Raw genomic sequence first — 16261 nt, 5'->3', positions numbered from 1 at the left:
GCCAAACTATTTGATTGCATGTTTGGATCTAATCCTGTGCAACTTCAACCAAACTTACAGCTAAATCACAAATAGGAACTATTTGTAATAATTATGAGATACAGTTGACCGTGGATGACTATACTATGAGAGAAGATGGTTGGAGGGTGCGGTCAAATAAAACACAAATAAGTTGAAGTAACTTCTTCAATTGTGCCAATGTTTCGGCCAGAATCTCTAGCCTTCATCAGGGCTAAGAACAGGATAACAACCAATGAAGACAGAAAATGAAAAAGAAAATTTAAACAGAATGACACAAAGTAAATACTTTTTTTTTTTTTTCGGCCAAGACTCCAATTGGAGTCCTGGACTGCCTAAAAGTAAATGAAATTAATTCCATTCTGTACAATTATTTACTTTATGTCATTCTGTTTATATTTTCTGTATTCATTGGTTGTTATCTTGTTCTGTTATTAGCCCTGATGAAGGCTAGAAATTCTGGCCAAAACGTTGGCACGATTAAATAAGTTACTTCAACTTATTTGTGTTATATTTGACTGCACCCTCCCCCAACCATCTTCTCCTCGTATTTGTAATAATTATTTGATTTATTACACTGGCCACTTACCATTGTGAGGTAGTTTTTTATTTCATAATATTATCAAATAAAAGTTAAAAGTGATTAATAATTCTTGAATTTGTTGTAGGGGTGGATAGAGATAGTTGGTTGTGCGGATAGATCAGCATATGATTTAACACAGCATGCCCGTGCAACTGGAATCAGGCTTGTTGCAGAAAAAAGGCTCTCTCAACCTAAACAAGTTCTTGTTACAAGTAATACTTTTTATTGTATTCTTAGCAACTTTATTGTCTTTGTGTATTCGCTCCATTCATTCTAAGGTTCGGTAATCATTTCTAATTTAATAGTCATTATTTAGGTAATTTTTGTATTGACTAGTTATTTTGCTAGTAATTGTGCTATATTTTTATGTGGTGAATATTTTCCGATTTTATTTTGTTAATATAACCTTATTATTTCAACTGTCCTGTATTCATTCTGTTGTCCACTTTGGCATGGACTATTCCGATTTCCCTTAATTTAATAGAGATCTCCTAGGACACAAATTACCACTCAGGAGAAACTTAAGGAAGCATATAATTGTGAATGAATTACAGAGTCCTTGTACGGATGTTTCAGACAACAATGTTTCATTCCAAATCTTAATACCTTTCAGAAAGTTGAATTTCGAAAGTAGAGACTTGTTTATCTAATATTGAGTCTTCCCTTTATTTCTGACCTTAACTTTTTAAAGTCTAAAAAAAAAAAATCAATTTCAGTTTTTATAAAGAGTTTTTCATAAAATTGTTGTATGCTGTAATTTATATGACATTAGAAATTATTGTATGCTATGAGAAAAACTGTTTAAGAATAATTCTGAATTATATTGAGCTATAAGATGCTAAACGGCTGAAGAGTCATGGGACTTACATAGGAAAAAACTAAATGGATTTTTTAAACTACAAATTTTTACAGAGGGTCAATTTGAGTAACTGATGGTCTCGCTTGTAAACAAATTAAAATTTATTATCTGTTGTCATTTGGTCTTCATCCAATACTACGGAGCCCTATTAAAAATTAATTATTTTGTAAGTGTGTATTTTAATTTTTTTTTTGTTTTAGGAGCCGTAGCAAACAAAGGTGTACTTGGTAAAGAATTTAAGAAAGACGCTAAAGGGATAATTGATTATTTAGAAAAACTTACTTTAGAAGACGTTGATTCGTTAGAGAAAGAACTTCAAGAAAATGGGTGATTATATTCTTTTCCATATATTGTTCGTCAAAGTATCTTTATGTAATTTTAAATGCATTTTCGTTTTTACTTCTTCAGTAGTGCAGTAAATACTTAACAATTATAAAATGTCTCTTATCGTTGTCATTTATGGATCATTCATTCTTATCCTAAATTCCTCAGCTCTGCCATAAATTTTCTCATTACAAAATTTAAACTGTTGATCTATGAAGCTAATTCCTTAAATTAAAAATTGTATTTATAATTTACAGGTCCTCTGAATTGAATATAGATGGTCAAAGTCGCAAAATAACAAATGATATGGTTGTTGTTAAAAGAGAACAAAAAACTGTCCATGTTGAAGAAATAACTCCTGGTGTTATTGAACCAGCTTTTGGAATTGGAAGAATTTTATACTCTGTTTTAGAACATTCGTTCAGGAGCAGAGAGAATGATCAACAAAGAAACGTAATACAATTTCGTTATTAAGCAATTCATGAATAATGAACCATTATAATTTTTTTTTTGTTTTCTTTTTCAGTATTTCTCATTCCCTGCTTCCATTGCTCCCTTAAAATGTTGTGTTTTTCCATTGAGCGGTAATGCAGAGTTTCAGCCTTTTGTCCAAGTTATTTGTGAGTTATAGTCTAAAATTTATATTTGCTTTATGTCGAACAATAATCACAAGGATTTTATTACCCTAACATAGAACTTTCAAAATCAAATTTAACTTATAATTTTTACCAAACTGCTTTTGAACAGTTTCGAGCATTTATGTCATCAAGGGATGGATTTTAAAAATGTTTTAGTTTTATACTCATTATTCTGAATGTAGGATGGTCCATTCTGGTTCTCAGCAACTCGTATTACAGTGATGTTAATTTTACATAATATATTCACTTTAATTATTTTCATATGGATTATTAACTATTTTAAGATTTAAGATATATATATATTCTATTTGTAAAATTTTGTTAATAAATATTATAATTTAATTTATTTGTTCAGGTACTGGTTTAAGGAGTGAAGATGTAAGCCATCGTGTTGATGATTCCAGCGGTTCCATAGGTAAAAAACATATTCATTTGTGGATGAATTTTGTTTATTTAAGAACTATTAATTATCATAGCGCGAGCCCCATTCCTGATTGTTTAATCAAAGTTATATTTCTCTGCAATTCCTAGAAATTCCTCAAATCAAAGCTTATTCTTTCAATTATTATTGCTAATACAAACACAACAAAAGAAATACTTACATTTTTTTAGTGCTTGAAATATTCAGTAATGGACCTTACTTTTTCACGAGTTCTATTTTGTTATTTATTGATTTTTAATGGAATTTATGCAAATAATAATTCCAGGTAGGCGTTATGCTAGAACTGATGAAGTTGGTGTTCCTTATGGTGTAACTGTCGATTTCGATACAATTACTTCTGACACTGCTACTTTGAGGGAACGTGACTCTATGAAGCAAATCAGGTTGAAGGTAAAATTTATTGTTAAAATAACTACTCGATTTAATATCTCTGTATCAATATAAAATATTCTTTCATAAATTTATATGAAAGTGAATCATAAGTTCTGTTTTGATATCCATGATAGTTTAGTATTATATAGTGTATTAACCCCTATGAACAATAGCAAGAATTTTGAAAACTATCATTTTTATTTATTTTATTTTTCATAGATATCTGAAATTCCAACTGTTGTGAAAAATCTATCCTGTGGAAAAATGACTTGGGCTCAAGCTGAAGAAATATATCCCAAGTTTGAGCAACAAGAAGCATCAAAAGATGCTTAGTGTTTGTTTCTATTTATGCTTTTATTATTTTTTTAATTTTATTTTAAGAGATTCCTTATTAATTTACTTCATATAATTTATGAATAAAAAGTAATTTATAATTGAAATTTCGCTTCTTTACCCTATTTTTCATATCTTTGATCCTTTATAAAATGGTTCATTATGCTATCTATTTCGATATAACTGGAATCCAATTGTTCCGATTCATCTAAAGTTTAAAGAGGATATTTTCATGGGAAAAAATCATACATTTTGTTCTCAACTAAATGTTTTTTATACTACAGGGATACTGAATCCAAATTTTAGGCTTGCCAGCTCCCATGCTGCCTGTTTCTCGATGAAAATAGGAGAAAAATTTGATATTTTTTCAATATTTTGCTGATAAAAAGAAACCTAATCGTTCTTTGAAAAAAAAAATTCTATTTAAAAAATTGAAGTAGACAACATTATATTAATATATGCGATAGGTTGGATAATCTCTAATATAAAAATAGTTTAGACAATATGAGCTCAAAAAAGATGTTTTCAAGAAAAAAATATATTAAAGGTTTTTTTTATCAATGAATATGTTTTCTATGTGTTCTTTGGGGTACTAAATTTGAATTGTAGGTTCGAACAGCCATTTCTGGTGTATGGGGTAGTTATCATACAGATTACCCACCTCTTTTAATTTGAGTGGGAAGGTGAGTTTTCATTCCGTGGGGCTGCCATGAAGTATAGTCAAACTATCTAGGCCAGATTTTTTTTTCTTTTAACTGTGGTACTAATGATAAGTTGTTTTGCAGTAAATATTTGTATATATTGTTTTAACTGTAGTTATACATACCCTTATTTACTATCATTCTATTAATTTAGGAGTTTTTTTTTTAATACTTTGAGTATCTTTAAAATTTATTAAATATGTTGAAAAACATTTTTTTTTTTAATTTGTGATCCATTCAATAAAACAATATTTTTGTTTGGTCTACATTAAAGTGATTTAACATATGTTTATCAATTTTTAAAATATTGGTTGTAGTTTTATATTATGAAACAAATAGTTTTATTACAATAATACATTTTTCAAGAATTAATTCCTTGCATCACTCCACATTTTTTATAATATACTGGGATTTGATGAAAATTTTAGTTGCACTTTATCCTACTGAACTTCAAGACAAAAAATGTAAGTGTTTAAGAATTGTTTAAAAAATGATAATCTAGTGGGAAACATTTCTGATCAAGTAGTTCTACTAAAGTTCAATGTTATCAGATCTTCAGTGGTATGAAATAAATTACAACTCATTGAGCAAAATACATCCTGTAAAACTGTTGCAAAATTAGTAAGTGAATAATAATAGTTAAATTACTTTATTTTTCTTTTGGCATTATAAGTCACTGTGTAATAAAAAAAAAAAAAAAATTACAATTTTAAGTATCCCGTTTCATTATTTTACTCAATTCATTTTTCTTTAATTACAATTCAGAATTTGCATCAAAAGTGAATACTCCTGTCTAATTATAAGCATTTATGTTATATATAAAAATTATTGACTATAACTGTTTATGAAGGAGGTAGTCAGGGGTGTGGTCAAAAAGGAACAAAAAATAGTAATCAGCAATTTATTTGCTGACATTTCACCCCATTTGTAGAGTTTCGTCAGGAAAAAAAAAAAGATACAAAACAACTAAAAATATTTCGACAATGTAAGGTAACAAGTAAAATGGGATTAAAAATTATGTAAATATAAGTAAACAATTACTAACACACAGGAATTCTTACGTTCAACCATTCCTTCTCTATGCCTTGGACTCAAGTCTCAAAATAAACTCTTTTACCTTCTTACTAACAGTAAAAATCCTATTCCTCTCCAACATTGTCTACTGTATTCCTTGCTCCTCCCCAAACTGTAATTCTTCCTCTTTAGATGAAACCAAGAACCACTAAATTCCGTATTTCTCAATGCAAATTATCCATAACATCCCACAACCCACCCTCGCCTCTCAGAACATATCTTTTTCTGATATTTTCTTTTTGTTCACTATATATATATCTTTATTTTTTCCATTGTTTTAATTTTTTTTTTTTTTACATATTATGTATTGTATCTATATTGTCTTCATTTTATTACCTTAACTGTATTATCTATCTGTATTCTTTTTTTTAATTAATTACATATTCTATTGTTTAATTTCTATTTATGTTTCCTATATTATATGATAATTATAGTTATTATTATCATACTTCACTATAATTTTTATATTTTTCATGTATTTCACTTATATGTAACCGTTTCAACTGTCATCTCCCTCACTCTGTCTATCCTACTTCTTCCTTTGCCATTCGTTTATGTCTCTCAACATAATAACAGGTGGATGGTTTGATTTATTCTTTATTATTTTTATATTTTTTATTTTATTTATATATTCTTTCTTGACCTTTATTTATTCTCCTCTTATTTCCTTAGTTGTCCATCTCTTAGTTTGTACAATTTTGTTTATTTTATTTCTTTTATATCTGCATTTCTATTTTTATGTGTTTTTATTTCTTCTGTTCATTTTAAATCTAATACTCTGTTATTTATTTTTTATATATACTCATTGTATTAATCATAATTTTTTTCATTTATATATAATTTTTAACTTATATTTTACATAGTTTTTAATCCCACCTCAGACACCTTTATTGTCATCTTATTATCTTATATTGTCAACATATTTTTAGTTGTTTTGTGTCATTTTGGTGAACTGTAAGCAAACAAATAGTTAATCAATTTTTTTTTTCTTTTTGACACCCCTGACTATCTCCTTCTTATAAACATTTACGTTTACCAACTAGTTTAAATATTTGTTTCTCAAACTTGTAGTACATAAGAAATTAAATTCATCAAAAATAGTAGCATGGGTCGATTCAAGGAAATAGTTTTATTGCCCAGGTTTTGGATTAATATGAAACTTTAGTTTCCAACTCCAATAATTCATTGATAGCATTCAGGTATCTATCAATCTATCCTGTTGTTCTGTTGTTGCCAGTTATAATTCGAAACTATAAAGTGATCCATATTAATGGGAATTTAGGTCCTGATTTGAACTGAAAAGGATCCTCTGAGGGTCTAAGCCGGCAGAAGTGGACAGCTATGATCCATGCAGTAATAATAATAATAATAATAATAGGATAGGTTACAGGAGAACATTTGGTTGATAGGATAGTACCCTCATTGATTAATTACACAGATATGATCAAATTGCACATTTCAATAGAGAAATTAACTAACTAATCAAAATTTTTCTAAATCTCTTTCTCATTTTTTAAATAAAACTCCTTTAGGCATGGTAGTACAAATTGGGCTGAATCAAACAAAAAGTGAAACACCCTTGTTAATAAATTAAAAACTTATTAAATAAAAGAGATATTTCATTTAATTAAGGCAGTTTTCCCTAAACCAAATTCTATTTCCTGATCATGAAATAAAATTGCTAACAAATGCTAGAACCTTTTACTTCAAATGGATAAGAGTCTCGCACATATTTCTTTTGTTCTTGTTTAAAGTAATATTATTACTTCAAAGTAATAGTGCTTCATAAAATTTACTTGATTTTATTATTACTTATGACAAATAGAATTATTTTATATTTGTTTTATTTAATTTATCTCTAACCATCCTAATCTGTTTCAGTTGAGTGCCTAAATAACTATCAAACTACAAACGTTTCTACTTTCATTTTGAGTTTTTATATTATCACTATAGTGCTGAGGATGATTTTAATCACACTATTATCTTCCAATAGTCTTCCTCCTCCTTTCCTCAATCCCTCTCAACATAATATTTATTTTTTTAATCTTTAACTTCTTATTATTTATTTAGATTCTTCATGTCTTTAACCATTGTTACAATTATTAATGTGTTAATAATAAATTTTGTATTAAATAACATTAAAATGGGCCCAGAGCAAAGGCTGTTCAGTACCCAAAATACCACAACAGAGACATAAAGTCAGTAATTATACACGGAACGGTGGCTTTTAATATCATCACTTTAGATTACAACAGTTTTTCCTCTGGTCCTAAAGAAAACCAAACCTCCAGTGGTTCATTGATCTATGTATGTGCAGATAAGTTAACTTATTAGGGTTTTTTAGTGATTTGACTAAAATTGTACACACTCCTATGGATGTGTTTATGAGAGGAAACTGTGTAAACTATAAGAACAGTGAAAATAGTAAAATTTTTAAAAAAGTCAGAAATACAGTGTTAGGGTTTACTGTAAAATCTTTAAACTCCCTCTGATATAAAAAAAATATACTGTATTATTTCTCTGCTCCATTTGTTGAATAATATCTCAAAATTAATTAATTTTAAAATTTTTCTCTGTAAAAACTAATACATCATGAAAATACAATATTCTTCATTCAGGAAAAATGTTGATGGACACAGCAAATAACAATGATATTAACAAAAATGAGAAAAAACAAATTCTGCTGATTGAAGGGCCACCTGCAGCTGATCCATTGCTTAATCGTTTTATGAGCTTGAAGGTTGATGATTCAATTCAACAGGATTTAAATTTAGAAGTAATTAAGTTTTCCAAAAAATTATTTCACTCCAGAAATGCTTAGTTAATGTTTTTTAGACTATAATTATAATTTTGTTTTTAGGAACAAGATCATTTTGACACAGCTTCTACCACAACAATTTTTGGTTCTTACTTTTCCAATGATTCTCAACTAAAACGTTCCAACTCTGAATCTGATGAAGAAAACCAAAATAAATCGGTATCAGACTTAAGAAAAAAATATGTAAGAGCGATGAAGAATATATACTAACATGGACCTCAATATGTTGACTGATTTGGTTAGGTGTTATCTCTTTCCAAAGCCATGGATTTTTTTTTTCTCAAAAGAACCAACAATACCTCCCATAGCTTACAAAGATAATTTTCTAATATCAGATTATGGTTTCATCAATGACAGATAAAACCGAATCCTAAAATATCTAGCCTAATTACTTTTATGCCACAGAGAAACAATTGTTCCTCATAAATAAACCAAATTAAGAACTTAAAGGTGGCAGATTTTCTCACATATGGGTTCTTACAAACATTAAAAAAACAAAGGGCTTTAATTTTTTTTTTAATTTAAGTTAGGTTTGAAAAACCTACATGGATGTGCATCAGAACTCCGGATTAAATTAAATCTATGCCCGACTGTATACGAACAATGCAGTCCAAAAAATAACCATCACAGTACTTCAAGATTCAACGCATCATTATACATCTTAAACTATACCACTACAGTTTACACATTTCATTTGTCAAAAACAGTAATATTAGGCAAAAGAATTGCACAATGTACACATTGCCTCAATTTCAGGCTTTTCATTCCCCCTGCTGACTGTAGTTTGTAGCACTTATTAAAATACATCTGACTTAAGGACCTTTCTTTTAATTAGTTAAACTTTATTTTATTCTAATCTCTCTCAGACTTGGATCTTGCTGTTGAATTGAACCATTAATATTCTTCAATATCCAAATTGTCGTGGGGGTACTATTCAGTGGACCAGCGTAGAAGACAATTTATATTGCAAATATCAGCTAAATTATTCATCCTACGTCAAAAAAATTACGGCACTGAATTTGTTGTGATACCATTCTAGTATCTAAAATTTTACTTTTAGGATAAGTGAAGAGGTAATAAATAAGTAATGATGAACATTTCACAATATTGTCAATTTAATGACTATGAATTGAGATTAACTGTTCAATTAAAGAGAACCAGAATGACAATAGTGAAGTTAAATAAAGTAAATCTCCAAATGCAAAGAACACATTTGTTTTTCAGTTTAATAAATGGTGATACAATCAATTTACTTGCATGTTCAAACTGCTCAATCTTTATGATTAGTTCATTTAAACTATCTTAAAGAATAAAAAAAAAGATATTAGTTTACTAAACAAGTTCCAACGGAAGGAGTTGATTCAAATTAAAATCACAAAGCTACTGATGTAATTAGACCTGTTGAACCTTGTAGATTGAGACAAAGTTGATGATCTAATTTAAGCAATAATAATAGTATAAGTATTTTTTGAATTTCCCACCATTGTTTTGTGAGTTAGTGCCTTCAAAAATACTTCAGTGAGTATTGACTAATATTTGTATTGACAACGCTAATAACCTTTAAGAGAAAAGGACTCTCTTGATCTTTTGGCAGAAGCAGGCTCAATAGTAACCAAACTACAAACTTCCATTTAAAACTAAATGTCGATCATAACACATATTACATTAATAACGGCTTCACCAGTTAGAAAAAGAAAATATAATTTACTCCCACCCATAGCTGATAAGCACCAACTATATAATGATAGCAAAACGTTTTGTTAATTGTTAAAAAAAATGAATGCACAAATATACTTTGATCCTTGTTGCTCAATTTTGTTTATTTTTTTTTTTCCAAAGTTTCAGCCCATTATCTAGGAGACGCATAAATTATTCATATTATTTACTTTCAATTCACTCAAATCTTAACACTATATTTCTACTAGCATACCTAACAATTGATTTGTCAAAGTTATTAAAATTTCTTTTTCTTATTGAAGGCTAATTTCTCAAGTGAAATATCTTTAAAACAAATATATTTATCAATTGATATCACAGTTTCTTTTAATATTTTTTTAATTATACAGAGTCCTAACCAGGTGAAGGTAGGTTTTACGATAATACTGTGTATTTGTGTAAATAAAAAAATTGTTAATTATTTAATATTGATGCAATAAAAATATAAATATTTTTAAGTAGATAACTATTTTAGAAAACTACTAAAAGAAACACTGTATGATATTAATTGATGAATATATTTGTTTTAAAGGTAATTGACTTGGGCATTTAGCCTGCAATAGGAAAAACAAATTTTAATAACTTGGACAAATCAGTTATTGGGTATATTAGTAGAAATACAGCGGTCCATGTTGAGTGAATTGTAAGTAAATAATATGAATATTTTAGGAATAATGGTCAGAACAGAGAAAAATAAACAAAGTTGAGACATAAGGATTAAAGGATATTTGTGTTTTTACTGAAGAAACTCAACTCATACAAAAAATTAATATGATATAATGAATAAACAAAATATTAATAATTGATGTAATACCTATAAACTATCTTTCCAAAGTGTTACTTCTGAAAATGTAAGTTCTCTGACACCTTATAATTAATATACTAAAAAAAACTGATTTGTAGATCCCTTTTGATTCACTACATACCTCTTTTTTAGTTGGAAGATGAAAGAAAATGGCTTCGGTATAAAGTTGATTCAGTAACAAAAGAACAGGCAATAATATTTTGTATTTTAGGACAAGTAAGTTTTATTAATATATACAGTATCAAAGTTAAGCCATAAGGATGTATCCAATTTGTTTATAATTTATTTCAACCATTTTTTAGACTATCAATTATTGTTCATAATTAACTTATTTACTTATTATAATAACTGGTAAATTACTTTTGCATAAAACATGAATAAACTTAAGTAGAAAAAAAATTAGTAATAAATCTTAGTTAATAATTAACTGACAGCTGGTTTGTATTGGGAATTATTAAAAATATTAAAGGAACAGAAATTTGACTTATAATCCCTCTTATAAATCTTATAAGAGATATAGATAAGGAACCTGTATATGCCTTGTTTCTTTTAATAAATTCAAATTATGAAGCATCTAATGAATCTTTCTGATAATAGAAACAAAATAAACCAGTTTTTAAGTTAAGGCAAATTACTTGATTGTAAACTGAAAAAAATACTTGATCAAAAAGATAGAACTATGTTCCTGCAAATTGATAGATTTTAGATAAACTAAATGAGAAAAATTAGAAATGAAAAGTACAATCAGAACTTTCCTCTCCATTTTATAAATACTAAAATCTCAGAATGTGGCTTCACTATGCCTAAGTAATGAGGTCTGCTCTCTGTCTTAGAGATTGGAAAGAAAAGACATCAGAATGACAACTGGCACTACAGATCTAAGGTTACAGAAAATGTTATAGGAGAATAGATTAAGAGGAATACAAGACAAGGACATTAATTTAGGAATTGTGTGTATTTTTTTGTCAGAGCAGCATGCTTATATCTTCGCAAATATTAATTTACATAGGCTGTGTGATATAAGTAGCATCACTGGAAGAATCTGGAGAGACAACTCTTATTACCCAAAATATTTGAGAACTTTTTACAAAGCTATTAAAGAGCTGTATAACACACTGTGCTGTATCTAATCATAATGAGTAGCTATTTAAAGAAATAATTAACTGAACTGTACAGAAAACTGAAATTAAGGCCATGATAAATTAAATTATAGCTGACGGCTTTATATCATAATTTTGAAAACTGATATCATAAACCTAGCCCCTTTCAAAAATTATTGAGCCTCATGGTTTTTATTTCTTTTAAATAAAATTAGATATAATTATAAAAATAAATTGATTTTCTAATACTTTTGGAACTAATACTTACGTTCCTCTCATTTATCAATATGAATGAAAATTAATTTCTGATTCTATGTGCTTTTTTTTTGAGGATAGAAAAAATTAGCAAAGAAATTATTAATAAAAATTTAGAGTTTATTGCTACTAATGATTATTCTATGTATAAAATAGTTGTTTTATAATTTTAAGCTCTTGTTACCATCAGAAGATATTAAGGGATCTCGGAAAGAAATACCTTTACCAGAAGATGCAAAACAAATATTATTATTCATGACATATGGCGATCATTGGTTGTTACGTGATTTATCGTATGTTTTGGGATATGTTGATAAAGTTAACGTAAGTACCATGCTGTAACTTTAAAAAATATAATTAGAAATAACAATTGTATTGGGTTAAACCTAGGTGATGAAATTAAAGCCACTTTTTTTGTAGTGATCAAATTAATTGATGAGAAAAAAAATTAAATATTAACTCTTGAACAGTTGGAACAAATTTGTTGCTCTTTTATGTTTTAAACTTCGGCTCTTGATGCTAGAGTACCAAATCAGTCACTCAGAGCAGAATAGCCAAAAACTAGTTTTTCTGTAGACTTAAGCACCAAAACGGCTCTGATTTTGGAGAAAGGTTAATATCTCTATAGGCTTAATAGCACTTTTCATTAGAGCTATTAAATAAATCTCCAATAAAAGGTAGAACACAAAGTTACAAAAAATTTGTTGGTACTTTAATTAGGTAAACATTTTATTAAATTATAGAACGGTCATTTTAAAGTTTATTAAATCATCTAAAATACAAAATGAAAATCATCAAAAGTGGACCTATATTAGCTAAGATATGACCTTAGTAGCCATGTTTTTTAGAAGTATTTTGCGCGTGTTTCTTGTATTTTGAACCTATTTTTTATTATTAATATTTTTAATTTTTGTAGTACATCTATAATATAATATAATACTAAAGGTCTCCCAGAACATTCAAGACACTCATTTAAAAGATAATTAAATTACCTAAAAAGCTTAACTTAAAAGGAAAAGAAAATTATTTAATCAGACCAACCAAATTTTGGAAAATACAGTAAACAATTTTCGTATTGGCCTTGGGAATAAATGGTAAGACAGGTTTGGACACACCAGATATTTGTTATTTTTATTTTCTAATATATTAAATGATTAATTTAAATTAAAAAAACATTTTGTAATGATTTTTAACCTTAAGATTTATCTTTCGGCACTAATTACACAAATTTTGTCCTTGTGTCCTAAATGTCAAATTTTAGTTATTTCAACTTAAATAATATAAGAAAAAATTACTTTACCTGATTAAGTTTGTTTTTGAAGAAACTACATGTATAACAATATTTTGGATTAAAAACGACACCAATGCAATTTTATCAATTCTTACTGACTAAATCCAAAACCATGCACCTAACAGAATAGTTTACTGTATTTTTTTGAAAGTTGATAAAATTTACTATAATTTGAAACCAAATTGAGCTCTATGCAACCCTTATTTTTTAAAATACAGAAATATTTTCTCAAGTTGATACCAAATTTCCAGAAATAGAAATGTGTAATATAGCATTGGGAAGGAAAAGATTTTAGAAAAATTAAAATAAACATATAAAGTCATACAAGATAATGTAGTAATGAAAAAAAACATAAATAAATGTTTTTGTGTTTCCATGTTTATGACAATAGTCAGTTTTACTAACCTACATATAAAATACATAGTAAGAGGAAATCATACATATAAGGGGGGGGAGGTAATCACATAACTTTCGGTAGCTTTACTTGGGCAGAAAATGATTATTATTATAATTTTAGTTATACTTAGCCTTTTTCCAATTATATTAGTTCTTTCTTGGATTTAGTTTTTTATAACAGCCTCCAACATACACATTTCCCTGGTCAATTGTGGTAAATGTGTAAATCTCACAATATTCAAAGTATTTCGTAGGAGGGATATATGGGGTAAAAAAAACAACATTTATAACTACTTACATAACAAAAATAAAACTTTTTTCCAGAGTCTTATAATGTCGTTTGAAGGTCTTGTCGACTTGAAGAGTTCAAGCAGATCATACTTAGAAGCACTTATAATAAATCAATTTGGAATTCCAAAGAATGAAATTTGCTATGAATCAGATGGTTAAATGTGCCGTCTTCAGCAGCAATGTAACTCAATAAATTTCACTTATTCATGGATCCATAACTCTAACCATAAATAATTAAAATTAAACCTTTAAACAATGGCTCCACCTGCATTAAATTTATCCATGCCTGTTTCACACACATAATGTGTGGATGATGAAGTGTTGATTATCTCAATAACATCTAAAGTTTTTGTGAAAAACAAAGAGAAGTAAAAAAAAAAAAACAGTCTTTAGTTTGATGCCTGCTTTAATCATAGGGAAAAATACATAACATAGACAACAAAATGTACAAGAAGAGTTAGATCATTTACTACTAATTAAAGTCAATACAACCTCCAATTATCTAAACATTACAAAATATAAATAAATTAACTCAATTAGAATTAATAATAAAAAATATTCATGAGATCTGAAGATACGTTTCTTAAGGTTTAACATGTAATTATCACTAAAATTAGTAGATCTATTATATATATTTATAATTATAATACATATGATTATATAAATATATATATTTGTAGTTATTTTTGATGCATACCTATAATTTCCACTGATTCCGTCTTTCCTAAAAAATTTTGTCAGCCCACCTCCTTTAGACTTTTCTGATATGAATCATTTATCACATAATTTGATAAGGAATATATTTGCCAAGCGTTTCAATCTCACTCTATTAGGGATTTGACCCTTTATTTTATTTCAAATAGGAACACATCCCCATTATGTGATTTAATTTTGTATTTAATTATTTAACAGTAGTTTTAGATATGAAAAGAATTTGTTTCTCCTCGTTACATCACATTTGTGTTCGTAGTGCTAACTCTTAAGTGGGAGCTCTTTTATAGATGTTAAACTTATTTTGTTCTAATTTAAAATATACTTTTCAAATGGTACAATCCTTGACAATTTTCAGACACGATAGCATCTCAAATCCACAAAAAAAAAAAAATAAATAAAAAGGGAGTTCAAGTAATACAACTTAATGGTATCATATTTCTTTTAAGTTTTACAGGAAAAATAAATTCATGTTAAATTATTCTTATAGTTTAATAAAGAAATAAATGAAAAAAGTAACTTGGAATATTAGCCGTTTGTCTATGTTTTAAATTACAATTAACTCAATTATTTTAAATAGTAAATGAAGTTGATAAGAAAGCAGAATTCCACGTCAATCAATGCTAAGAATTCTTTTCTTGAATTAGAAGAGATCCGTTAAAAAAAAATCACAGAAAGTAAAAAAAAAGGTTTACTTAAAGTGAACATATCAATGGACATATAATAATGAAATAAGCTGCCCAATTTAAAGCTAAATTATACAATCATGATCAGTCTTAGCATAGAAACTAAATAACAACAATCAGTGATAACATGGAATCATTTCTGACTCTTACAAGCAAAATTACAACGTACGGTTAAAACTCTTTGATGAGTAAATGCCAAGCTAAGTTGAGTAATGCCCAGGACTAAAAACTATCCTTCATAAATAATATAATTATTGTAACTAATATATTTCTCCGGTTATTATGAATCAGGTAAGTTTTTTTTAAGAAAAAAACTGAATATCACAAACACATTTAGTACAAATTATTTTGTGCAGTCGTTGATGACCAACAGGTTTTATGCCTTAATTTCTATACAACCAACCAAATTATTTTGTATAGATAAAATGTCAACTAATATAGTAGACAAAATATTTTCCTAACCTGCAGAAACTATTTAACACCTTTCACGCATTTGGATCATTAACAAAATATTTTTAAAAAAATTGGTGTAAGAAAAAATATAAATATTTCTATAATTATATAATACCTAGCCTATCTAGTTCAATAATTATATTTAAGACACTCATTTAAGTGTACATTGCTGGAATTACAAGATAAAATCCAAGATGGCTAGGTTACTACTCTAAAAAATAAAACATAAAAATGGTAATTTTACAAATAAAGGATAAAAGATTAATAAAAAAACCTCATATGTCAAGGAGGATACAAATATAAAGTGTTAGACTAAATAGCCTAATTAAAATTGACAAAGTTAAGGCAACATATTTAAATATCTTGTGAAGGATATTGAACTCAAAATTATAATA

At 27.5% G+C, this 16261-nt stretch overlaps 2 protein-coding genes across 6 annotated transcripts in view; both read left to right on the top strand.

Moving 5' to 3' along the window:
• GlyRS (glycine--tRNA ligase) overlaps positions 1–3676 on the top strand; it is a 16242-nt gene extending 12566 nt beyond the window's left edge. Inside the window, exons 9-15 of the mRNA XM_014417328.3 lie at positions 687–813; positions 1661–1787; positions 2042–2237; positions 2311–2404; positions 2778–2837; positions 3130–3254; positions 3456–3676. Of these exons, the coding sequence (XP_014272814.1) occupies positions 687–813; positions 1661–1787; positions 2042–2237; positions 2311–2404; positions 2778–2837; positions 3130–3254; positions 3456–3569 (843 nt within the window). The 3' untranslated portion in view covers positions 3570–3676. The remainder of the gene's footprint in view (positions 1–686; positions 814–1660; positions 1788–2041; positions 2238–2310; positions 2405–2777; positions 2838–3129; positions 3255–3455) is intronic.
• Positions 3458–14227, top strand: LOC106678655 (uncharacterized). 5 transcript variants are annotated; one of them, XR_001342799.2, is made up of 7 exons: positions 4564–4734; positions 7963–8120; positions 8205–8345; positions 10816–10899; positions 12213–12362; positions 12984–13132; positions 14050–14227. XR_001342799.2 is itself a non-coding variant. In XM_014417333.2 (7 exons), exons 3-7 carry the CDS (start codon positions 7968–7970, stop codon positions 14173–14175), a joined length of 654 nt encoding a protein of 217 aa, XP_014272819.1. In that variant the 5' UTR covers positions 4565–4734; positions 4822–4891; positions 7963–7967; the 3' UTR covers positions 14176–14227. The 5 variants fall into 5 exon arrangements, 3 of the variants coding, with proteins under 3 accessions (XP_014272820.1, XP_014272819.1, XP_014272817.1); XR_001342800.2 differs by having other exon boundaries at positions 12955–13132; XM_014417333.2 differs by lacking the exon at positions 12984–13132 and adding an exon at positions 4822–4891 and having other exon boundaries at positions 4565–4734.
• Positions 14228–16261: the final 2034 nt, after the last annotated feature.

Source organism: Halyomorpha halys, unplaced genomic scaffold (genome assembly GCF_000696795.3).
Source record: "Halyomorpha halys isolate HHAL.00 unplaced genomic scaffold, Hhal_1.1 Scaffold152.1, whole genome shotgun sequence".
Classification (NCBI taxonomy): domain Eukaryota; kingdom Metazoa; phylum Arthropoda; class Insecta; order Hemiptera; family Pentatomidae; genus Halyomorpha; species Halyomorpha halys.
Note: the sequence above shows the minus strand (reverse complement) of the source record. Positions and strands in the feature narration are given on the sequence as shown.